The 26,811-nt window shown below is 44.9% G+C and overlaps 1 protein-coding gene across 4 annotated transcripts in view; it reads left to right on the forward strand.

The window, feature by feature from the left end:
• LOC147708329 (FERM domain-containing protein 6-like) overlaps positions 1-19,023 on the forward strand; it is a 649,337-nt gene extending 630,314 nt beyond the window's left edge. For 3 of the 4 annotated variants that reach the window (XM_086927042.1, XM_086927045.1, XM_086927043.1), the window contains one exon: positions 18,348-19,023. In XM_086927042.1, coding sequence (XP_086783168.1) covers positions 18,348-18,352 — 5 coding nt within the window. In that variant the 3' untranslated portion in view covers positions 18,353-19,023. The remainder of the gene's footprint in view (positions 1-18,347) is intronic. The other variant, XM_086927044.1, reaches the window with a different exon arrangement.
• The last annotated feature ends 7,788 nt before the right edge of the window (positions 19,024-26,811 follow it).

Here is a 26,811-nt window from a genome sequence, read left to right on the forward strand (position 1 = left end):
GCGGATGAGCATCGCCCCTCAAGCCCCAGAGCTAAAAAATAAAATGATAATAAAGTTTATTTATTACCATTATATTTTTCAGCAACCCGTCCTGAACTAAGTGTCAGGAAGGGGCGGGGCCAGCACTGCCAAGTGGCAGTTGCAGGGAGCTGTGCACTTTAAAATGCGCATGTCTCTTACCACACACATAACACCACACACAAGACCACACACATAACACCACACACACACACCATGCACACACACCACACACACACACACACAACACCACACACTCAACACCACACAAATACACAAACACAACCACACAACACAACACCACACACACACACCACCACACACTCACCACCACACACTCACCACCACACACACAACACCACTCACACACACACACCACCACACACACAACACCACACACACAACACCACACACACACTCACCACCACACACTCACCACCACACACTCACCACCACACATGCAACCACACACACAACCACACAAACACACCGTCAGTACACACTTTCACCAGACACAGACACCATAAGTCGTCAGTGCATGCTTTCACCGGGCACAAACACCATCAGCCGTCAGTGCACGCTTTCACCGGGCACAAACACCACCAGCCGTCAGTGCACGCTTCCAACAGGCACACACCACCAGATGTCAGAGCACGCTTTCACCAAACACACACACACCACCACACACTCACCACCACACATGCAACCACACACACAACCACACACACACACAACCACACCGTCAGTGCACACTTTCACCAGACACAGACACCATAAGTCGTCAGTGCACGCTTTCACCAGGTACACATACCACCAGCCTTCAGGGCACGCTTCCACCAGGCACACGCACCTCCAACCGGCAGTGCACGCTTCCACCAGGCACACACACCACCAGCCATCAGTGCACAATTTCTACAAGCACACACACCACCAGCCATCAGTGCACACATCAATTGTTATCGCATCCACAATTAACTATTGTAGCAATCGCAGTATGGTGCGCTTTACTTTTAAAGATATTCTTTTAAAGCGCAGCATGCCACCATTGCTACTATTCCAATCCAACCCACATAATTCCACTACACACCACATGCATACACTCCATAACACATGGCTAAAAGGCATTGCCATTTACAATGCCATTAGCTCTAACTCAAATAAATCTGAGATCTATTGCATTTCCAATGCTTCTTTCTTTTCTGAAGCAAGCGCCGGGACACTTTCGAGTAGCCGTGCACTGTATAAATTAAATATAACATAACATAACATTTAGGACTGGAACAACCACTCCATCGTGAAACAAAGGAATCATCTGACACTACTTAATCCCAAGGGACATTGCAAATGCCAAGTTGCACCTGAAAGAATATGGGGTGCATGCTCCTGCTATAAGTGCAGATCGGTCTTTTCCTCCGGCCCTTCCACATTAATAAATAGGATAAGCGGGGGCATGGTCTGACGATCGGCAAGATGGTTGCACTGTAGTGTAGCTCTGCCGGCCGCCGATCAATATCCTACATCTATCCTACCTACACTGCGCCATCCAATGATCTACTTGGTGGGACCGAGTAGCTGCTGTGGTGGTGATAGGTTGTAGTGATTTTCGGGCGCATCGGGAGCCTAGAAGTGCTACTGACGGCGAGTGAGGGGAGCAAACTGCACGGCGGTAATGGCGGACTTAAGGCCTGCGTCCCGTTTGCTGTATGCTTTCTGTGCCTCACCTTGTGGGTAGGAGAAGCGGAGGGCGGCTGGCGATTCGGCAGAGAGCGTGTGGAACACAGCGGACTGCAGCAGAAGATAAGCGACGCTGTTGTGTGGATGCGGGCTCTGGAGTGCGCCGGACCGAGATCCTGCTGAGCGCGCTGGGCTGCAGAGTTACGCAAGCGGCCTGGTCCCGCTCGTGGGGTGGGCCGCAGGCAGGCCCTGTGTCCTTTAGCTGAGAAGGAGCTGCCGTTCACTGCTGCGGTGCATCAAGGGTGCCTTTCACGCCGCATCCGGCGCTGCTGCTGATCCGGGGGTGAATAGTGCCTATGTTTATTGACTGAATCGGACATCTCTGGAGCGCTACTCCCTTACGATAAATCCTACTAGGCGCGAGGTTGAGGCTCTCCATTTTGGGCCTGTTGAGACACTTGTACTACCGGCGCCTCTGAGACTCCCACAAGGCGGTGTGTAAACAGGGCTGCGGTGCCGGCGAAGTGGATCCTCCTTGCGACTCCCGCTTGGGGTGCCCCCCCTGTGTATAGCTGTGTGGCAACGTGATCAGAAGCTGCAGGGAGTGGAGGTGGGCCGCACTTAGGGGAGGCCTAGTAGGCTCTGAGGCTGTTATTGCGGTTGTGACTCTCTGCCACCTAAGGGACTTAGCGCTTACCATCTGAGCTGGCCTGAATGGGGAGCCCGTGAGATATGACCAGATTCTTCAGATTGCGCTTTGGTGTGTTTCCTGGAGGTGCGGGACGTGAGTAGAGGTGAAGGGTGTTTGGGCCTACTCTGTTGCCGGTGGTGCTCCCTCTGGACGGGCCCTAAGAGGTGTCCCAGCTCTCTGTACAGCTTGACATTACTGGAATCCCCGCTGGTGACACCAGCTGAAGGGAAAGTGATTATGGGGAAACCAGAGAGGAATCAGCCTCGCCTCACATTTGAACTGCGTAAGGGCGGCAAGCCTAATCAAAACGCGACCTCTGACTCGGAGCTGAAATCGAGCTCTCAGAGTCCCACGGCATTGGAGAAGTTGCTGGCTGCTATCCAAGCCAGTCTTCAAGCTATTGACGGCAAAATAGAAGCCCTCAACGGGAGAATGGACAACTTCTCAGCAAAGCTTGACAAACAAGCGGCACGTATTGGCGAAGCCGAACATCGGATCACGGACGCGGAGGACGGGCTGCAGCAAGTGGCGGCGAAAACTTCGGATATCACGAAACTGCTTGCAGTCATGCAGGCGAAAAATGAAGATATCGAGGCGCAATAATATTCGTGTCTTAGGCCTTCCAGAATCTACGAATGTGGGCCGTCTTGAAGACTACATGGAGACAATGCTGCAGGAGGTTTGTGGAGCTGATGAATTAACCAGGTCAGAATGAAGCTGTACCCTAGTAAACTCCTTACCATCGCAGGATGCTTGAAATCCCACTTGCCGAAGATCTTTAGATCCTATTCCTTTTAAATTTGGGCAGTGGGCAAAGGAGTTAAGGAGGTGGGATCTGTTTAAATAGGACCTCTTCTTCGTTTTTTCCCACACCTTCCTATTGTTACTTGTTCAAGTAGAGCCACTTGTTCCCTTTATCCTCCTCACCTTCCCACCTAGGTCCCTTCAATAATGGTTGAATGTTGATTCTCTCTTATGATAAGCGCATGTTTTGTATAGTTGTGAACAAGACTAAGGAAGATTATGTACACATTTTATTATTTTGTCCCTTATACGATATCCAAAGGAAAAAATGGATCAAACCACTCTGCAATCACTTAAATATTAGGCACTGTAGAGAGGTGGAGCGTATATTGAGGACGGACACTACAAAATTAGTGGTTTTCGGTGTAGCCAAATTCTTGTTCAATGTGAAGATCATTGGAGATAAAATAGGGTTGAAACTGTAATTAAATAGCTTTAGCACATTAGGGATAAATTCCCGCACTCGCACTTTACAACTGAAAGTATTGAGTATTGAATTCTCTTCAATATTGAGATAAGAAAGTGGTGGTGTTATTAGATATTAATAACTCTTAGATTGTAAATAGGATGAGGGCTATTGGAAGTCTTTTTAATGGATGTTAATTTGTTTAATTTTTTAATGTTTTAACATATTTTAATAATATTTATTTAAATATTTTTAAGTGTATATTAAGAAAGGATCATGAAATTGTGCTTTTTAAACACCCTATCCATGTGTCAAAGCCGACTGTTGATTATGTGTATGATGGGTATGTTCCTTATTTTATGTGCTTTTTGGGTACAAGAGACCGAAATAAAGTTAAATTGATTCTCTCCCCTTCCTCCAAGCTACTGCCCCTGTATATTTTGTCTTTAGGGGGGACCATAGGACCAAGTGTTCTTACTGCCTTGAGAGACATATGGTTTATAATTTTTGACTCCGTATCCTGGTTTCAGACACTGATACTAGTGTTATCTGTGATGGCACTTTTGCCTGGCATGCAGTTCTCTTGTTAGTGGTTTCCTATTGTTGGCTACATTGTTGCCATGTCAGGTTGGGGGACACTGCCAGCACAGGGTGTGATGGTGTGCACAGGTTTGCATGCAGGCTGGGCAATGTCATGATGTATGTGTGCTATTCGTTTATGTGTGCCCAGCTGTGTATGTGTATGGTCATCTTGTGTTGGCCCTTAGTCCTGGTCCCATGGCCTACATGAGATGTGTGCTCTTGGGTAGTCAAGAGGTGTGCAGCATGAAGGGTGTGACTTTGTAGCAGGTGTGGATGTGTGTGTGCCCCTGGATTGTGATAGACACACATGTGTCACCCAGGAGTCGTGTGCCTGCTGTTTGGATTATCCTGCCCTGTGGATATGGGTGTATGCACATGTGTGAGTTGTCTGTTGTGCACTGTGCAGTGTGTTGGTGTGTCCATGCTGTTCTGTCGGACTCCTCCTTGTTGTTTTGCTCACTTATGAGTGTGCAAAGTGTGTGACTTGCATATCAGTGCTGTGTTTGTTTGATCATCAATGTGTCTTGAGTGTGTTTGTGTAGACTGTGTAGCCCTGCTGCTACACACTGCCATTGTGTTTGTGTTTCTCATGCATTGCAGGCATATGGTGCCTTTTCTCCTCCTGTATGGCATGGGGTGTGTGATGTAATGCCATCCCCAATGTGTGCCACTTATGCCTACGCATTGTGGGTCTGCGCTCACTCAATTTGTGTATGGTACACCCCTTACATGTCTACTACTGACATGCAGGTCAGTTCACTTTGATGTCATCTGTCCCCTTGGTTTACGTGTGTGTGTGCCTCCACATCACTTCATTTGTGAGACTGTGCTTTGTGGTGCGGTTTTTGGGCCAAGAGTGATGTTACACTCTGAACATTGCCCCAATGGTTTATGTGTGATGTTTTTGTACTATTAGTCAGTGAGGATTGCTCATGTGCACTTCAGCTGTGTGTGCTGCCCAATGCTCTGTTCAGGATGGTTGTGCTCTTGTTTCCCTTATTGGTGCATCTGTTGTTGTTGTGCTGGATGTATGTGTGTTGGCTGTGGTATAGCTTCACTTCCTGGGTGTGCTGTTGTGTTTGTGCTGTGCTGATTGGTGTTGTGTGTGTTGAGGTTGTGTCAGTCATGTCTGTGTGTGACTGTTGTGCTTGTTGTGCACACACTGCTTGTTGTGCATACAGTGCTGTGTGTATGTGGCCTTGGCACTGCCTGATGTGCATCCCCTGATGTCCTGTGGTATTTGTTCATTTTTGTTTTCATGTGCATCTGTGGTTGGTTTGATGTGGCAGTGTAGTTCTGTGCTGGTGCACTTCTTGTGTGATTTGTAGTATGTTGTGTATGTTTTGTTCCTGAGTGATGAGGTTGTGCACTCCTGTTGTGTGTGTGCTCCCATTGCCTTTCCCCAGCTTGGCTGACAGGGTATGTGTGTTTCTGATGGGGTTCTGTGTGTGTTCCTGTGGTGTTTGTGTGTTGTTTTTGTGCAGTAATCTGTTCAGGCATCTCTGTGTGTGTGTGTGTTCTGTTTGTGGCTACACCCAGGGTGTGTGTTTGTCTGTGTATGTATGTGCTGGCAAGTATTGGCAGCCTTCAGCGTGTGTGGCACTGGTGTTGTGTGTTCCTTGTCAGTCACTCCTGCAGTGGCTGTCTCCCTGGTTCTTTGTTGTGTGGTGCAGGGGATGTAATGGGCTTGCTTGTTGGTGTGCTTGTTGCTTGATGCTGTGCATGGGATGGGCACCTGGTCTGTGACTTGATGGGGTGTGTTGATGTGTGGTTGGGGGTGGTGTGGTCTTTGTGCCCTGCCCATGCCTTGGAGTGGCCCTGCGTTCTGCATTGTGCGCATGTGTTGAACGCTGCGGCGACGTGACCGGGAGGTTGCTGCAAGTTCATGGTTGATGTGTGTTCCGGCTACAGTGGGGTGACATGGTGGCAGGTGGGCCATATGTGGGTGCCCTTGTGGATGTGTTGTGACCCCCAGCAGGGTGTCTGTAGTGGAATTGGACCTTGTGTCAGCCTGTGTGTTGTGTGTTGTTTTTGTGTAGTTGCGTACCTGTGGCGGCGTCTGCGGTGGCCCATTTGATGATAGTGCTGTAGCAGGTACAGCACCGGAAACACATGTAGGGCTGGGTCCATGGCGGTCGTGACCGGGTGGTGTGGGCCGGGTCTCAGCTATTTCGCTCCGCTGTCAAGTTTTCGCCGTCTCTGGTTGGACGGTGTCTCCGCTGCGGTTCGTCTGCCTGTTTGGGTCATCCTAATATGTGGAGCGGGGCCGACGTCATTCCGCACGGCGGTGAGTCTCCACTGGCTCCCACCACCGCGGTGGCGGGCGTACTTTGATGGTGGTGCGCGTCGCTCCGCAGCGGACGGGATGAAACATATGTTTTCCTATACTAATATGGCGGACGTGTTTCCCGCTGCTCGCGGGCGGAAAAAGACGTTTTTCCGCCCGCCAGCACAGCGGACTTTTTCATTGATGTTAATATAAGGATCTGACTTTCTTTATCTCTGCCTTGTATTTTTTAGGGCTGAGGAATAGCTTGCTTATGCTACTGAGGAATAAGTGTGATGCCAATTTATTCTACTGCTTTGCAATGTATTTTTTTGAAGCATAAAATATTCGGATTACTATCGAGCTGTTAGGCAAACACCGAAATAGACTAAAGTCTTAAAAAAGGAAATGCTATCCAGAAGGTTAGTGACCCAGATATTCAAAAGTGGTCTCATTCATTTTTAGGTCGAGCTGGAGAAGCATGCGAAGCATGCTGGAGTCCAGCTCGACAACTATAGCCGCCCGTCTCCTGGGAATCTGAGACAGGGGCCGGGCACGAGCGTCGACTTCACCTCGTGGGCGCGCACGCCCGGCGCTGTGCACATCCCCTGCCTCAGATTCCCTGAGGCAGGGGATGTGCACCCAGGACCTCAGGACCCACACTCACGCATGCGCACATACACAGCCACACGCACACACACTGCATACACACATGCATCCCCCCTTAAACAGACAATCGCGCACACAGACACACTCAAACACACACAGACACACGCATGTACCCCCCCCCCCCTTCCCCCCACTCTCCGGGCTCTTTCCGCGTGTCCCTCGGCAGCCAGCATTCAGGGTTCCAGGACGTTCTCCCGCAGTTCCTATCTGTTTCTTTGCAGGCCACGCCCACTTCCCAACGAAGGCTGCCTGACTTCCGTTAGTTTTCCCTGCTGGCCTTTCCCTGTCCTCCTGCGTTTGCCTGGCTCCCCTGCTCCCCACTTCCCCATCAATCAGCCTGCCCGCCTCCATTTCCCTCTCTCCTGAGTCAGAGCTGGACTGCTGTCAATGCACATTCTTCGCAAAACCCACAAAGGACTTACAAGGTATGCCATGAATTATCTTAAAACAGCCGCAGAAGTGGGTCATGGTTTGAGGTTTCCTGTCGGATCCCCTCCAAGCCCCATCCCGGGCCTGCTCTGAGCCGAGCGCCCCCGAGCATCTCTGGTCAGCTGCCAGACCCACCTCGTCACCTTTTGCCCTTCCACGCCCTTCCCCCACTACCCCCTCCGACATTCTCTGCAGATCATAAAACCAGCTCCTGATAAGAGGCCCAGACCCAGGACAACGGCACAACCACGGTCACTGATTCATCAAAACGTCAGGATTAGCGCGGTGACATCACACAGCCTTTGACCCCTAGATGTCATAACGTTGACCTCACGCAGGACCTTTGCAATAGCCTCCTATTTACTGCCGAAGGACTTGAGTAAGGGCAAGGCGTTGAACCCGCAGAAAGCATGCAGTGACCTAAAACTCTGTTTACTTTCTCGTTCTGCCGCTGCCTTTATGATTCCTGGCATGAAGGGCAATGCCAAGGGTGTCACAGGATAAGCTCCTTCCCCTGGTTTCTTTCCAGTATGTACTGCCTTTTTACTTTTTCCTCTCCTTTTTTCTTCCTCTCCTTTTTTCTTCCTTTCTTCTCTTCTGCTTCTCTCTTCGTTCTTTTTTTTTTTTTTTCTTTCTTCAAACCCGACAGCTATGTGCCACCTAAATTTCTTGCTTCTTCTCTTTTGCCCTTTTTTCCCTTCTTTTTTCTTTTTTTTTGCGCCCGTCATCTCTTTTCAATACACTGTTGTTTCTTCTTTGTGGTGGGTGGGGGATGGGTGGGTTGAAACGTCATCCCTATTTATTTGTTATCATGGCTTAAAATAAAAAGACGTTATTAAAAAAAAAATGGCGGAAACAACCTTCTGAATTTATAGTGATGAACTCTCTCAGTGACTACATACTGTCTTTTAATTGCAGATAATGTTGTTAGAAATAATTTAGTTATTTATTGACCTTTAACATTTTACAGACTTGTGCTTTTCAGCATCCTCACAGTGTATAAGGTTCCTCAGAAATGACAGATTTTTGAAAGGCTACTTTTCGTGAATCAAATAACTTGATTATACTGGACAAGCACAGGATATGACATGGTAGACATAATGCTCGACTGGTCCAACATTCGGATTTCAAAAACATAATGAGGTTCTTGCTTTAGCAGGTAATCAAGCAGGTTATTCCGGCCCCTAGAAGCAGCAGTTTAGTTACAGACCTAAGCCTGTGAGAACGCAAGTGGACAAATAACTTGAAAACAGTAGCAGTTTTGCTTAATAAAGGCCCTGGCTAGGAAGTCTTAGTGTTGTAAATAGTTGAAGGGTTTCTTATGGTGTGATTTCCCTTGCTGCCCAATGGATCTGTAAATGTGGTCCCCTCATTAGCCATTATATAATGATTCTGAAGATACCTTACAAAAGCTGTTTGAGTTCTGATTTATGCCTTATTGATTTTTATTACAGATTTTCTGTAAAATTGTGTACCTGCTTTTTAAATATATGTAAATTGCTATCATTTGATCTGGAAATCGGTCACATGAAAGTGGGTACTGCAAGTGTAGGTTTGGCAGAGCTCTATCTGCTCTCTATGAGCAAATCCAGGGTTGTCTCTGCTACATTTTCAGTGCTCTGCTTAAATGATCTGAGACCTAATAGCTGTATTTGCGAGGTCAAATTAGACACAGGCACTTGCTTAGGTTCATTGGAGCATTGACATGACACACATTGGATAGCATACTGATCTCCCAAAGCCCTTCTTTCTTCAGCCTCCATCCTTCTTTTGTGCAGCAGTAACTGTATTCTTTGGTCACTTGGCACAAAATATCTGAAAGGAGATCCATCTCCCACAGTGTGTGGGGGGGGGGTTCTTTTAGGTTCTCCTTCCATTCTCAGTGGCGAATAATGTTCTGGCTACATATCACTTAGTGTTTCTTTTCATGTGAGGTAGCTATGTCGTGGTCAAAAACTTGACTGAATGCTGTGGTCACTGACACCATGGCACTATGGAAGCCCAGTTTTCGTGTGTTTTCTGGTGTATTTTATGAGAATGAATCTTTTTCACAATGCGCTTTGTGGCTGCTCGCAAACCCTTACTAACATCATGCCCTCAATGTTTATTCCGCCCTAGAGTCTTTCATGGCCAACCTCCAACATCTAGGCAATAGAGTGAATGCAAAGATGGCGGAGCAGTTGCCATTATAGTTGCCCTTGTGGCCCTACTAGCAAAGACATTCCCTTGCATTTGATGATAATACGCAACTCCTGGTGCTATGTCACTGTTGTCAGTGCAAGTGGACTTCTTATGCGTCTGTATGGCCCCTAAAGTGTCCTCTGGTATGATGACAGGTAAACTGCAGTTTAGAAGGAACTCTTAGGAATTGTATTTGAGGGTCTTTGTAAAAAAAAAAAATTTGGTCTGGTTTGGACTACAGTTCGTGGACAGGAGCAACCTTGGAAATTGCTTCAAGCTTGTTGACTTGCACTCATTCTTAAGCTTCCACCTTTATGCTGGTGGTGCTGGAGTAGCACATGCTATGTTTCCTTATGCTATGTTTTCTTATGCTAACTTGTGTTGTTATACTATGCTCACACACTGCTGTCACACACACGTCTTTCTCTCTTACACACACCGCTGTCTCTCACACTGCTTTCTCTCTTACACACACTGCTGTCTCACACTGCTTTCTCTCTTACACACACTGCTGTCTCACACTGCTCTGACACTGCTTTCTCTCTTACACATACTGCTGTCTCACATCGCCCTCTCCCACTGTAGTCTCTCTCACACAAAGTGCTATCTAACACGGCTGTCTCTCACACTGCTGTCTCTCTCACACACCATGCTCTCCCTAGGACACACACACTGCTGTCTCTCACACTGCTGTCTCTCTCACACACCCTGCTGTCTTTGTTACACACACTGCTGTCTTTGTTACACACACTGATGTCTCACACACTGCTGTCTCTCACACACTGCTGTCTCTCTCACACACCATGCTCTCCCTAGGGGACACGCACTGCTGTCTATCACACTGCTGTCTCTCATACTGCTGTCTCTCACACACACACTGCTGTCTTTCTTACACACACTGCTGTGTCATCTATAATTGAGGGATGTGGTGTGGTTGTGCAGTTTAAATATTATGCCTAACCAAAGGTTGACATTTGCAAACATCCAAGACAAAAATAAAGAACATTGTTGATGCTGATGGAACAAGTGTGAGCGTTTGCCTTTAGATTTTCCTGTCCAAGGTGGGTTTTGAATGCTACTCGAGCTGCTGAGCTGGGTCAGGAAAATGTCTAGTTTGCGGCACATATCTGGAAAATGTTCCTGCCCGGAGTGGTGCTTGGTTCCCAGCTGCTTGCTCCTGTAACAGAACAATAGGGGCCATGTTATTGCTTCTGTGACCCATGTAGGAATGAGTTACCTTTTACGTGCTCCTCCTTGGCCAAACCATGCCCGTCGGAGGCTACAATGACCAGAAATGTGAGCAGCTTGCTGTTCATTGTAGGGACCCTACTCTGTGTCACACTCTCACTTGAAGCCATGCCACAATTTATCTAGCCGCTTCTACCCAGTAACCAATGCTTCGTAGCCAGCGTCTACTTGTGACTCAGACATCATCTAAGGATTGGACACAGCAACATTGAATTGTAGTAACTTTAGAATTCCATAGCAGGTTCAGCTTAATCTATGGATTTAGCAATAATCTTTATAAATGATCCAAAATCTATCAAATTTGTAACAAAGGTCCACCAATATTGTATTAATTGTATAATAGGAATGTTCCATTTAAATTAAGTACAATTTTTTTGGTATGTTCACAGGAAGGAATTAGCCACGGTTTACACAAAACGAGGGGCATATTACTCCGGATAAGGGTCTCCTAAAAGCTATGTGGACCTGGTTGAATTGCATGTAGGCTGTGACCATAAATTGGCATTGTAAATGACAATGGCTTTTATAAATAAAAGGCAATGTCATTTACAATACAAATAGCTCAAACTCTCGCAAATGCGAGACCTATTGCATTGCAAATGCTTGTTATATTGTCAGTCAGTCAGTCAAATAACTTTATTCGGTTAATTAAAACCATAAAAGCAATACATAGTTCATAATACAATAAAATACACTTAAACAAGTTTAGACATGATTGCAAATCCTAAGTAAATCCATTAAAAGATATATAAAAGGGAAAGAAAATTAAAGATAAAAACAGATTAAAAAAGGTAGATATAGGGAGTACACTTTCCAATAGTTTTGGGCGTTCCCCCCGAACATGTTTTTACAGAAAGTGTCAGGTTTGGTGGTTGTTTATAGCAGAAAGTTTTGTTTTGTTTTGTCTGACGGCTGCAACCAAAAAACAAGCTACACCATATGTAACCTGCACCGAGTTCAGCATCTGTAGGTATAGGAGGGCCGGCCGTACCTGGGCAAAGTTTAAGTCTTTCAAAATTGGGAAGAGGAATTTTTTGCGGGCCACTAGGTAATGTTCGCAAAGCATAACTAGATAGAGAGTATCCTGTGTGGAAGAGCAGTCACAGGTGCAGGGTGGGGTGTTTTCTGGAATACCCCACTTTGTATATGAGCCAAGCACAAGATGTATCAGGTTGAACCTGAACCTTATTAGTAGAAAACGGTGGTATGGTTTAGTTACATATTTTAGATAAGGTTCCATAGCCATGGACGACGAAAGTTGGTATAATGACCTTACCATTGGCTTGCAGAGCTCAACCGCTTCCCTCTCTGTTTCCAGCAGATTTCGAAAATGTTGCTTGACCCACCTTACATCCTCTTTCTTGAGGCTCTGCGGTAAAGAGTACATGTCCGGGCGCCCTAGCCTGGCGCATGCCGCTCTAACATATGCCAGCCAGGGTATGCTATCTGCTTTATCCAGAGCCATACAGTCTTTGAGAATGCAGTGATTCAATGTGATCTCCTCATTTGTCCAAGTTTTAATGCAACATAACAGTGGGGACATTTTTAGGAGATCAGAGACGTATCCCAAACCTATTTCATTATGGATGGAATGTGTGGGAGATGATTTCGGAAGTGACAACAAGGCTCTAATAAAGTTGTTTTCTACAATTTGAATACCTGGGGCTGAAACATAGCCCCAGATGTCTGCCCCCTAAGATGCAATTGCCACACATTTGGATCTATAGATGCGAGTCATGGCCTCCATGGGTCTCGAACCAAGTCTTTTAGAGAAATGCATGAGAGCTGCGGTAGATCTACTAACTCCATTCTCCTTTAGTTTCAGTTGGGCACCCCAAGTACCTTTTTCGTCAAAGGTGACGCCTAAATAACAAAAGAAAGGTACCCTCGAGATTGTAGAGTTATTACAACTGAAAGACCTGAGCTTCATGTTTTTCTTCCGTGAACCTGTAACCATGACGTGGGATTTAGCTGTGTTAATCTTTAGGTCCAGGGCTTCCATAAAACCACCAAAGTGATCCAATAGTCTTTGCAGGCCCGTACCTGTACGAGCTATAAGGACAGCATCGTCCGCGTATAGAAGGACCGGAATGGGTGACCCCCCCATACGCGGCGTGTCCAAAGTAGCTGAGTTCAGGGATTTCCCCAGGGAGTTAATGTACAGTGTAAAAAGGAGAGGGGCCAGAATGCAGCCTTGTCTGACCCCTCTCCCTGACCTAAACTTCGCAGTGCATCTTCCTTCCCTTGTTACCCTGACAGAGGCGAACAAATTTTGATGGAGTTCGTGCAAAAAATTAACCAAGGTGGTGTCCAAACCCAAGTCTCGTAAAATAATCCACAATTTTGAACGATTAACCAAGTCGAAAGCAGAAGATAAATCCATAAAGCCCAAATAAAGTAGCCCCCCTTCACCACAGTGTATTTGCTGATAATAAGGTGAAGGTTTAAGCATTGATCCATGGTCCCCCTATGTGCTCTAAAACCATACTGCAAATCAGAGAGGATCCCGCTCTCCTCAAGCCAATCCCCAAGTCTTTGCAAGATGACTCTGCCCAAGATTTTAACAGCAGAGTCCAGCAAGGAGATTGGCCTATAGCAGGCAGGGTCCCCCCTGTTCCCCTTCTTGAAAATGGGAACAATAATGGAGGTGGACCAGGAAGAAGGGAAACCAGCTACAGGTATCGCGTTAAAGACATTAGTTAATATATTTGACCAAAATTGCGGATACTGGATGTAGAGATCTGCAGGGACCCCATCAGGTCCAGGGGCTTTGTGTTTGCTTGTGTTTTTAATCACCCTTTCTACCTCAATGATGTTAAATTCCATAACCAAATTGGACGGACCGTGAGCACTGACTGGAGAGGTTGGTACCGTGGATTCATAAATCTTTTTGAAGTGGGAAAGCCATTTATCATCTTCAATCACACAGTCCATGTCATTTTTCCCATCCTCAGAGAAAAAAGGCTGATTCACAATGGCCCAAAACTTTTTGCTGTCTCTCAGTACATCAATGGCTAGTAAGCTGTCCCAAGCTTCCTCCTTAATTTGGGTCTTGCGTTTAATAACTGCAGTTTTATATTCTTTTCTTAGGTTAGCCACTAATAACCTGTCTCTGGGTTTATGTTTTAGTGCTTTCAACAGGGCACTGTGTTTTGACGAGCATTCCTTGTTAAACCATTTGTGGGTTTTCTTACAGCCTTTCGCGCCAGACCTTGCCTCCAGGTTCTTAGAGATCCTTGCACATATATCCACGTAGGCGGCCACTACATCTGAGCCCAAGGCAGTTGGATCTAAGCAAACTGCCATGTTAGCCTCCGTCTCTTGTGCTAATGTTTGGAAGAATTGATCAGGGACAATCCTCTCCCATTTTAAACGCCTTCCCTGGTCCTTAGACGTCAGATCTCTTGAAGCTGCCACACCTGTCATTCTACCATTCCGGAAACAGTCTAGGTCCAGCATTAGGAGGACAGGGTGATGATCACTGTGACTAGCAGTTACCACCCTATACTCACAAGCCTTTCCCAAGACCCCGGTTGATACAAAGATATAGTCTATGACGGTGTTGGCGTCTCTCCCGATGAAAGTAGGCGCTCTAGGCTCGTGTTTGCCCTGATCTGGTTCAAATAGATTTAAGTTCGCAAGGAGAGTCTCAAGGCCCTCACCCTCCTTCGTGTGTTCAAAGTGGGGAATGCCCTTGGTCGGTAGTCCCCCATATCTATCATTGTAGCAGTCCCCTCGCAGGGGTGAATATTAAAATCACCCAGGATAACCATCTCTGGGTCGGAAATGCAGTCTTGTCTATAAACTGACAGAAAATCTGACAGGGAGGTCAGATGCTCATTCACGCAGGAAACCTCTTTGGAATTGTAAAAATTAATAAGCAGAAAAATATATGAATCCGGTAAAGTCCACTCCACAACTAACGTGTTCGTGGGTGCGGAATCTAGTTTTTTGAAAACCCCCACCAAATTCAGAGAGCACAATGTAAGTAGGCCACCCTTGGCTCTCCCTCTTACTCCCGGAATTGCTGGGGTAGAAAAACTACAGAAGCCATCCAGAGAAAAGCTCTTAGTAGTATCCCATGTTTCTTGGAGTGCCAGGATATCGTGTTGTTTTACGAACCCTTGCCATATGGGGTCGGAGGCCTTTGCAGATAGACCCGCCACGTTCCAGGTAAGAATTTTGCAATATGGTAAATCATGGTTAGACGGGGTATGCGTTCCCCGGATCTCGCCAACAGCAGGGCCTTTGTCGTGCGTTGGAGATGAATTTGATTTTTCCAGATCCATCATAGTGGAATCCCTTCTTGATTGAGTAGGAGTGATCTGGTGGCTCCGTCCGGTTGGGGGGGGGGTCCTGTGTTTGTCAATCAACCCAGTCTGTGGTTGATAGGCATTCGAAGCGATTGGCCATTGGAAAATGGAAAGGATTGTCTAACCCATTTACAAACTGGTGGTAATAGTGAGGTTGGATATGATGTGGGCCAACGAAGGGGCCGCCTTGACGCGGTCTACCTCTTCTTCTCCTTACCAGGTTCCATCCCGCATCCCCCCCCTCCTCCCATCCGTGGGGTTGTCTTTCCCATGGGGGGGTGAATCTCTGTCTAGGTTTGGAGTCATGTGGTCCCTTTAGCCAACTCCAACGGTTATCAACTTGATTTTCTGGTAGATAGAAGTAGGAAAGAGGTCTAGCAGTCACAGTGCTTTCCTGATATCTAGGGGGTCCACTGTTAGATATGAAGTCTACAGCCTCCGTGTTCTCGAAGGTGACCACTACGCAATCCCCTAGTAGGTTTTTTCTATTACCTCCCACCCACGGAGTTCTTTCTACCATTAGAATGTTGCTCGGTATGTTTGGCGGGAGGGGATAGTTTTTGGATAGCCAGTGGCATACTTTGTTTTTTAAAGCCTGATACGATTCTACTTCTGATGGAGAAGTTTCGTTAACACCGGTAAGAATAACCACATAGGGACAAGCATCAAGAGGAAGATGGGCATAGGGACAAGCATCAGGAGGAAGATGGGCTTCAATGACCAGAAATGTGAGCAGCTTGCTGTTCATTGTAGGGACCCTACTCTGTGTCACACTCTCACTTGAAGCCATGCCACAATTTATCTAGCCGCTTCTACCCAGTAACCAATGCTTCGTAGCCAGCGTCTACTTGTGACTCAGACATCATCTAAGGATTGGACACAGCAACATTGAATTGTAGTAACTTTAGAATTCCATAGCAGGTTCAGCTTAATCTATGGATTTAGCAATAATCTTTATAAATGATCCAAAATCTATCAAATTTGTAACAAAAGTCCACCAATATTGTATTAATTGTATAATAGGAATGTTCCATTTAAATTAAGTACAATTTTTTTGGTATGTTCACAGGAAGGAATTGGCCACGGTTTACACAAAACGAGGGGCATATTACTCTGGATAAGGGTCTCCTAAAAGCTATGTGGACCTGGTTGAATTGCATGTAGGCTGTGACCATAAATTGGCATTGTAAATGACAATGGCTTTTATAAATAAAAGGCAATGTCATTTACAATACAAATAGCTCAAACTCTCGCAAATGCGAGACCTATTGCATTGCAAATACTTGTTATATTAGACCTCATTTGAAGTTTAGCTTATTCAATTGGTATGTTAAATTGACCGAATTTACTTTAATGAGGCATGATTTCATTACCAATGTGGCAACAAATAAAGGCGGGGTGGTAGAGTAGGCCAAACTGATATTTAATATGACAGTGTGGCCCTACCAGGAGAGGGAGAGGATATACAATATGAAATGTGATTAGAGAGGAACAGCAAGTGGGTGGTAAGGTTAATGGCATGAGAGTGGCTGGAAACCTGATGTGTCAGGCCCAGAGCGGTACAAGCATTTAGCAGCTTTTCAGTTGATGGAAGATGTTGGTACCTGGCCCAGATATCAAAGTTTCCAAATAGCAATAATTTTGACTATGTTAACACGAATGGTAATATTAGTTCAGACAGAACATTGACAAACTGAGGGTCATTCCTTTGTAGACTATTAATTTAGCCAGATGTAATTAAAGTGTTTGAACTAGATGACAAAGAACAAAACAGGCACTAAGCGATAGTAAAGTAATTTAAAGAATATTAGTAAAATATATATTTTGATGATAAATAGTGGACATTCTACCTCACCCAATCAGTCTTTATGATTTACATGGTGAATTTTATAGTTCATTAGGAAACAAAGAGTAATATCACATGCTGAACTGTCAGGATTCAGTGAGAGCGACTATATGAAGATGGTGTCTGTTTATATCATCAAAGACCCTATGCACTATGCGAAGGTAAAGACAGTACATTGAACAATGTTGCTTTTAACAAATGTATAGAAAATAAGTCCATTGCTGCAGTCGGGATGGACACAAAAGGACTTGCCTTTGGCACACCTTTGAACCAGAAACTCACAGAGTGCTACTAAAGAACGCTAGGGGGAACCAGATAATCCCTTCACCTGAATCGCTTGAGAACTGCCTTAGATGGCAAGGAAGTCCAAGTCGTTGTGGAGAGCAGGAGCCAAACTGAGTCAGGACTGCTACTTACATCCCCGTGATGAAGGATGAGGGGTTAAACAGCAACAATTAAATTGCAGCTATAACAAGTACCATTTAACCCCTTCACTGAGGCGGCTATTCCGCCGCAGTGCTAAGGGGGCGGGGCGGAAGAGCGGCGGGCGCATGCTGGTAACGGAACCACTCCGTCACCAGCCGCAGTTGTGCTGTGCTTATGACGGAGCGGTTCCGTCACGGCCCCACCCGCTCAATAGAACGTTCAGCGCAGGCGCGGAATCCGCGCCGCGCAGGCGTTCCGAGCAGGCCGTGACGGAACCGCTCCGTCATCAGCACAGCGCGACCACGGCTGATGACGCAGTGGTTCCGTCACCAGCAGGGGAGGGGTTAAAAAAAAAGCACATACATAAATAAAATACAAATAAAAACAACTTGTGAGCAAAATTCCCTAACCAGTGTGTACAAAATAACACCATTAGTGTGGGGCCAGACGGAGTCAGCACTGCTACTTACATCTACCAGGGGAGGCACATTCTAAGAATTGCTGGAACCCACAGGGGCGAGAGTACCCTAGCAGTTAAGGATAGGTCCGTGCACTGCTGAATAGCTACTTTTGGTTGTTTTTATTATTAATTGTGGGGCAAGATTTGTGGAAGGTGCTGCATTTAAACTGTTTGTCAGGGAAGGGAAACAAAGATATCTAATGCTTAAAAGTGATCTGTGGAATGATATTGAGAAAAGAAAAGTCAGCCTCTTTGTGTGTTCATGATGTACTTGTATATAAGCATTAACTTACAACTTTGATAACACACATTTGTTTTCTCATCACATTTACAGCTTAAAGCATCAAAACCAAGAAATTTCGGCAACAGTCACAGCCAAAGACTGTATGATTTGCAACTTTAACCATCAAAGCCACTCACCTCTAAATATTACCCTATCTTCAGACAATTCACAGAGCTACACCTTTGTGTGAGCCATGGAGGACAAGATACCAATACGCAACAGGGGTTCCAATTAGGGAAATATTAGCAACAATTGTCAGAGTCGTTGACGGCGTTTCGACCCAGGAGAATGAACGTGTCATCATAAGGACAAAGAAAATTAAATGAGCATGGACATAATTTATCACTTCAAAGAACTTGAGCAAGGCCTATATAGTTTGGGCCTGGGCAAATTGGTTCTGGAAATAATCCCGTTATGGCTGTATGAATCAGCTATTCAGGAGCGTCCCCGTCAGTCGGAAGACCACTGAAGATTGCCTTTTTTCAGTCTTCAGCAGCAACACCTCTGACAATTGAAATCGATTGATGCCTTTTGAAATTAAATTATTGCATTTGTTGAAAAGTTTAAATATATATTCAATTGTCATTTTCCCATTTTTTACACACTGTGTACTATTTAACTTGTATTCGCTGTGTGATCATTTGAGCACTTTTCACTACAATGTTATATTGTGTCTATTCTGTTGATGAGTGATGTCAATATAACATGTTCCCTTGAAAACTAATAAGGGGGCTGGTCTTGTTCATTTCTGGTCCATGATTGTTGAAGTGACTTTTGTTCATTGACTGATGCTTTGACTAGTAATGTTTCCATATTTCCCTTCTTGGACTCCCTGTTGAGCCTCTGTATAGAACTGGCCCTGGTTCCAGATGCCGTTTGGGCTGTCACTTTGTTTTTAATGGAAGACAAGATGGCAAATAACAGCTTCAGCTACTCCACAGCAGCCCGCAAAACAAATTTGGCCTGTATAGGAAGGGATCCATGAACTGCCTTTAAGGGAAGATCAACTGCTGGAGTTTGTTGTCTAGTGTAGTGTCCATCGGTCATGAATACCTCCGGGTATTAAAGCATGAAGAAATCCATGCTGGCACCTTCCTTTGGTTTAGCTCAAATATTTTTCTGCTGTTGCTGATAAATGTTTTGCCCTATTTTCTGTCATCAACACGCAGAAGAAACTTTCTCAACAATTTTTGAAAAGAAGAATGAAGACACTCGATAATGAGATTTATTTTGGTTGCTTTGTACGTGGACAATGTCTCCAAAATATGCAAATATTAAACATTAGGGCACGCAGCTGGTTTAGTGCTTATAAACAAGTACTATTCATCTATATTGGTAAACAAAGCATAGAGGTAAGAATTGAATTCTATGGTGACCTCAGTGATGAACCTATACCATATCTCTTCCACTGAACTTATTTGTAGTGCTTGCCAACAACAAATTCCTTTGGTGTGATTCTCATAAAAATGCCTAGTAAAGCTCTGCAATCAAGTATTGGAGAAGTGTGGCACGTATTCAGGGCTACGGCTCAATAAGTACAAATCACTGTGCTTCCTTATGGTGCGACTGTAAAGGAAGTGACCAGATTAGGGCCACCCGGGTCACTCATGACCCCCTCTCAGCCTTCCAAACAAATCAAGAGTCGGCCAGACAGTAGAAAATACAAACAAAAGTTATTTATTAGTCATACACTCAAGCGGAGTCCAGTCTGACCAGCCTCCCTGGATTGCTGCAGAGATACTGACCCCCGCCAACATGGTAATACATGATATACATTTCCAATACCCCTAAGGACACGCCCAGAATGGAATTTTCCTGCTAGTAGCTGGTGAATAAAGCAGACACAGAAGGATGAGCTGCAATCCTAAGACCGGGTACATGCTATCTCAGTTCCAAGGTTACTCTGCCCGTGCCCGCCACTCCAAGGGTGGGAGCAGGCCTATCTAACGGGAAAGGTATGCAATGACAAAACAGTCATTAGTGCAGCAAAGCATAATCTTGAAGAAACAGAAAAAATATTGAGGCTGCTTTCTGCTGAGACAAACAGAATGACACAGAAGTTTAGTTTTGATCATGGTATAAAATGGCTGCTGAATACAAAATGGTGCCGCAAATGCTAACTTAAATCGTACAATGCAACAGGAGGTTGACCTAAAACAATTTTCATTCCAAAAGCTGGCCAGCCTCCCCGAGACCAATTCCCACTGCTGGGACAACGTTGGTGGACAGAGCATTTCAGATTCCTGTGCATACAGGTGGCAACTGAGGATGCACAAATACTGCTATATAATGTCTACAAAACAATTGATGATTCGAAGCGCTTAGTGAGTTTCTGGAATGCCCTCCCTCTTTCCTTAATGGGTAGACTGACGGTGGCCATGATGTTGGCGCTATCCCACTGACTATATATGTTGCAAAACGCATTGTGTCCAATTCCTTGGCGGATATTCAGGTCACTGGACTCTATATTAATTGATGTTTTCTCGGGCTGGCTGTCGTAGCAGAGTGGCACTTGCTACACCGAACCACTGATTCGAGGATGACGAACTTTGTGGCACTACGGATGGACCTTTATTACTATGCAGCACAGTTACAGCATGCCTCTTGTTGGATTGACTGAGTCCCGTCTGCCAGTCTGTCGTCATTGCTGATGGAGGAGGCGAGGCGGGACACAGTGCCATACGTTGTGAGGCAGACCGTGCCAAACTCAGAGGTTTCAGGAGTTGTGTTTGTTGAAGCAAAACTACATTTTAACAGTATTCTTTTGTGAATTCGTTTTTTTTGAACTTATATACAAGACTCATCTTACATTTTCCCATTCCATGCTGCAATATCCTTTGGTCATACAAAGCCAGCAGTGGCTACAAGGCGTGGCGTGGCGTAGGGTCAGGTTCTGCAGCAAAATACCCATGCACCCTATCAGGGCTTTCATTCAATTATATAATTGATTGTTTTACCTTTACCAAAAAAAATCTCTAATGTCATGAGAGCCACAGATCACAATCTCTGTCAAACATCATGATTTTACCAGTGCAAATTTGCTATTTTATATTCTTATTTTCTATGACTCTGAGTGCCCGCTCGCAATCCCCTGAGGTCGGGCACCTATCTCAGAGCCGTTTCTTTTTCCATAGCATTGAAACTGTGATTTTAAGCACAATCATAATTTTTGAGATGAGGAATAGATTCCCTTCATTAGCCAATGAAATCTTAAATATTTCAGAAAATATACAAAAGAGTTTCTTTCAAGCCCATCCGGCACCTTTTTTAACTCTGATATCGCAAAAGCTACTGTACAGATTTACACCAAGCAACAAATGCAGGCTTTCTGGGTAAAGCTGTACATTGTGGACAAGTTTGATATAAATACGTTCTGCATTCTTTGCTGATGCTGGGAGAAAAATAGCAATATTTCCTCTGGGAGCTTAATTGGAAAACACAATTTTGGAGAACTTCCTCTGTCTATCTATCTTCACTGAAAACAAATTGAGTTAAAGTGAGGTTATAATTAGATATTGTGATAATATCTTACTTTGCATTAAAAACACTACAAATTCACTGAAAAAAACAAAGGTTAAAGCAGCGTTATGATTTGATGAAAATGTCAATTTAAATGTAACGGTTTTAATTTTTTTTAAAACAATGAAGTTAAACAGCTATTTCAAGTAACTATAACCGAAAGGCGTGCACGGCTGTAGGGTTAGCCGCGAGGCCTGGCCTGTGGCCAGGTCCTGTATTCAACCTCCCGGCCAGCCATTGCCCCCACCATGCACGACCTTCACTTGTTTGCATCAACTCATCTCAGACACTTAAGCCATACCCTCCTCTTTTAAAGAACTTTTTCTGATACTGCGAGTCTCATGGAAGGAGGGGCAGCCCCTGCCAGACTCCTGCTGGAGTTCAGGGGGCCACGCTGGCACCCGAGAGTCCCTGTTTCCCGTAATTAGGGCCGTAACATTTCTCTTCATGTTGCCCACAAGCCAATCAAAGCACGAGCTCCTGCAGGAATTCATGGGAGCTTTTCGCTCCCATAGGAATGAGGTGGCGAATAGGAACAAAAAGCCCTCTCAGCCAATCAGATCGATGTTTCATTTGAAGTAGAGTGATCGTAAGACCCTTGTGAGCCTCCCACAAGCCCAACCGTACAGATATACAACGTTTTTTTTTGTGTGTTTTTTTAAATTTTTATTTATGGTATTTATACATATAAGCCTTAATTTCTCAAAAACTATTCAAAGGATTTGCGCTAAAGCACAAATAGCACTATTTCTGGAACAAGTTGAGCTTTCAGCCTGTTTCGCAGTATAGTTGTTCAATCTCCCTATGGAAAATTGCATGGGCAAATTGCATATTAGGACCCCCATTTTTCAGGGCTGCCGCTTGACAGATCACCCCAAGACTTTCCACGAAGGAGCTAAGGAAGATGAACTTATTTTGAAGAAAGTTTCGTGAAGATTTGCTAAACAGCATCAGCAAACAAAAAAATGTTCTTACTATAGTAAATTAGTCTTAATTATAACTACACAGTGTCACTTAATCTGCATGTCAGGATCTAACTGGGAAAAAATAAGACCCAGGCACTGAAATAAAAGTGTCCCACATTAGCATACCAGATAGCTAAAAAAGTGATCTACATTTGCAAATCGGGTCAGTTGTGAACTTGTTAAGACTTGCTGTATGAGTATTTTGCAAGGTATGGGAGACTGAAAGCATTTGTGTATGCTGCAGCAATGATGTTTTAATATCAGAGAAATCAACAATAAAAACCAGCCCAATTAGCCATAAAACAGGCCCACAAACTGCTGGGGGGAAATGGCCCACACACTGATATGTGAGAGCAGCCCGCCGGGCACTGCCTGATTGCTCTATAGGCCAGGCCAAAACTGTTGTATGTTGTGGTGCAATACATTTGGATGTTTCAAGAATATACTGGCTTTTTCAGTCTCATGAGTCACCAAGGGAGGAGGAGGTGGTGGTGGTGGTGGTCTGCTTTATACCCGAACATTATTCAATTGCGCTTCTGCCCACATATTCAAGTACAGGTGTGATGCAGGTAGACCATGCAATTTATTCTGGCTCTCAAATCCTGCAGATGAACAGTCCACAAACCATGGCAATTGTACAAAGAAGGACCCACACCTGCAAGTAGCTATCTTGAAGAGATGTGTTTCTGATTGGGTTAAAATTCAAGACTGGGTGACCTGAAAGCTCCTTGAGGAACAAATGAAAAATTCTGATGAACACATCTCATTGGATCTAGTATGATGATGTGCCTTGTATAATAACAGTTAGAACATGGTACAATGGTCCCGTGGGACTGAGTAGAAAATATTGTATGTAGAAATCTAAAACCTATCTGAACTAATCAACATATAAAAACTTTTGAATTCATATATCATAGTATTTAGACAATTGGTTAACAATAGTGCAGATAGTGCAGTTCTCAACAGGGTGAGTACATACAAGCATAATCTGGGATAGAGCAGTCAACAGTCTTGAAGTGCCTTCCCTTTTATTTTTATTGAGGCATGTCAGTATGAACTGCTCACCCTTTTAGCCATATCAACCATACTATGGCAGTAGAGAGTTGGAAATGGCGAAATTGTTTGACGCTGGTCTGCATAGCTAGTTCTGCGAGGGATTTATATAGAATACATTCCCAGAAATGTCTGAGCCTACGTAAACAATTGTAATGCTGCTTGCTCTACCAAAGTACATCAACCTGTTTTTATATTTATTAGGTATTAGACCGAGCATCTTTTGGCGTGTTTCCCCTGTCTTTATGCTTACTGAACTCCTAGTTTAGACTCTGTTTTTACTGGTTTAGTGGCTCTTCACACTTTCTCACTGCTGTCTAGTGTTAACGTGAAAGTGTCCCTATTGTAAATTGTATTATGGATTGGTGTTTCCATGATTGGCATATTTGATTTACTGGTAAGTCCCTCTTAAAGTGCCAGGGCTTGTAAATCAAATGCTACTAGTGAGCCTGCAACACTGATTGTGCCACCCACAGAAGTAGCCCTGTAAAGGTATCTCAGACTAGCCACTGCAGTTTCTATGCATAGTTTTTACTAACATGTCGACTTGGCACGTGGCCCCACTTGCCAAGCCCTAACCTTCCCCTTTATTACATATAGGTCATCCCTAAGGTAGGCCCAAGGTACCCCTATTAGGCAGGGGCAGTGCATTTGAAAGGTAGGACATGCACTGGTGTGTGTGACATGTCCTGATAGTGAAATATAGTATAATTGTTTTGTCACTATTGAAAGGCTGTCTGGCCCATTAAATAACATGGGGAATACTTGGTAACATTTTACGAGTATATCTTCCCATTGGGACAAGAGGGAGAAATGGAGTTTAGTATGCCTGAACTCAGAATGTAGAAAGGCATCTATTAGTAAAGATGATTTTTATGTTCTGTTTGAAAATACCACTTTTAGAAAGTAAGTATTTTCTTGCTTAGCCATTCTGTGTGCACTGGGGGGGGTCGAGGTGTGTCCTGCCTTTCCTGGATGAGGCAGGGCTGGGCTGAATAGACCTGGGCCGCATATGGAGCAGTGGGATGAGATTTCCTTGCACCTGAATGGGCCTGGTATGCCTTGGACAATGCTGTCTCCACCTCCTGCCGGGAAGCTGGGCCAGAGAGGAGCAAACTGGTTTGGACTGAGCACAGACACTCCCTGCCTAAGAAAACAAAGTGAAACTGAGTATAAATATTGTCCCAGAACTTTAGAACTCACTGGGATCAAGGAACCTGCCAAGGAGAAAAGCTGGAAGAGCTGCCAGGAGGAGTACTGCCCCTTTGCTGTGTTGTTGCTTTGCTGGGTTGGGCTGCAGTTGCTGCTTCTGCCTTGGGCAGTAAAAGGACTGGACAGAACTTTCTTCACTTGTTGCTGAGTATACCCAAGGGCTTGAAATAGAGCGTGCCCCCTGTTCAAGAAGTCACAGAGACAGCAAAGACTTCACTTACCTCTGGGAACCCCACCTCTGGAACCGTGGGTTTCAGTAGCCACAGAGGGTGAAAGCAGCCAACACCATCACTGACACCTCTGCGGAAGCTGTGTCCTGAAGGCACCACAGAGTGCACTGCCTCATTGCGCATCGCAGCCCTGGTCTCACAGACGCCACTGGACAACCATCACAAGCTGTTACCTGGACCGCGACTTGAGGGCCTGCATACCGCACCACTACGCTTCACATCACCACTGCAACAGTTGCCATGACCGGCCAGCATTGAAGTAGTCAGCTGGAACCAAAAGGTACTGTTTATGAGTCTGCTGACACTAACGCAGGTCCGCACCGCCGCGGTTGGTCGGAAATGATGGATTCTGTTGTTTTCAGCGACCCGATAGCCCAAGTCAGAGATACCGGCTTCAAGGAACTGCATTTTTATGTTCTACTTGCAAAGTGCCTATTTTTGATTACTGTATGTTGGTCTTTTATAGGTTTGGTCTTGTTTGCACAGAAACATTTTGGTTATTTTTCTAAAACTAGAGTGGTGTCCTTTTGTAGTGTTTTCACTGTTTTACTATTGGTTATGTACAAATGCTTTACGCACTGCCTCTGAGATAAGCCTGACTGCTCATGCCAATCTACCAAAGGGGGTGAGCTGGGGTCATTTCAGTAGTGTATCCCCCTTATCTTGACTAGAAGGAAGGGTCCCTATTTGGACAAAGGTGCAAACCATTGCAAACTAGAGCCCCCCGATTTTTAATATCAGGTGTTACGAGCAGTTAAACTATTGAAAACCCCATGGTGGAGGAGAAATGACAGATGCACTTAGATGAAGAGTTCACTGAAAGGGAATGGTAGCAGTGTGTGAAGATCGCATCAAGTAACGCACACTTTTAATTAACGTTCAATTTGTTTTTTTCTGTTTTAATATGTCTATGTGAATTGTCACATTTTTTAATTTTGATCGTTATTTTATGGTACTTCTGTGCAGAACAATGTATTGTATTGAATAAATTGTGTATTTTTTATGATCTAATTCTACTGATCTTTATCTTATTGTTTTCATTGGCTATGATTATGTAATGTTAGTTGTGGCACTAGTGGTATCTCGAGTGATCAGTGGATGCTCAAATCTGTTCTCGTGCTTGAAACCATTACTGGTTGGTAAAACTGCAGGGACTTGTTTGTTTTACAAAGCAGTGTGTGAAGATCGCATCAAGTAACGCACACTTTTAATTAACGTTCAAATGACATACCTGACCACAGCCAAACTGAGTGCCATTTACCTAGGCAGGTCCTCTAGATGCCCCTGATGGAATGCTGAGGGAGTGGATATTTGACATGTCACCTGGGAATGACCAATGATACAGGGGGTTCTGGGTAAAGGTTACTCGCAGACTTTGTGGATATACGGGGGGCATGCGACTCCCACAATTAATCAGTGTTCCTGGGAGTACCAAAATAAATGAAAAATGGTTGCACGGGCATGGAATTCTATCCGTTAGGAACATTATTGGCCAAGAGAAGAAATACTCACCATTGGTTGTGCTCAGGGGCGTGA

The sequence above is a fragment of the Lissotriton vulgaris genome, chromosome 6 (genome assembly GCF_964263255.1).
Source record: "Lissotriton vulgaris chromosome 6, aLisVul1.2, whole genome shotgun sequence".
Classification (NCBI taxonomy): Eukaryota; Metazoa; Chordata; class Amphibia; order Caudata; family Salamandridae; genus Lissotriton; species Lissotriton vulgaris.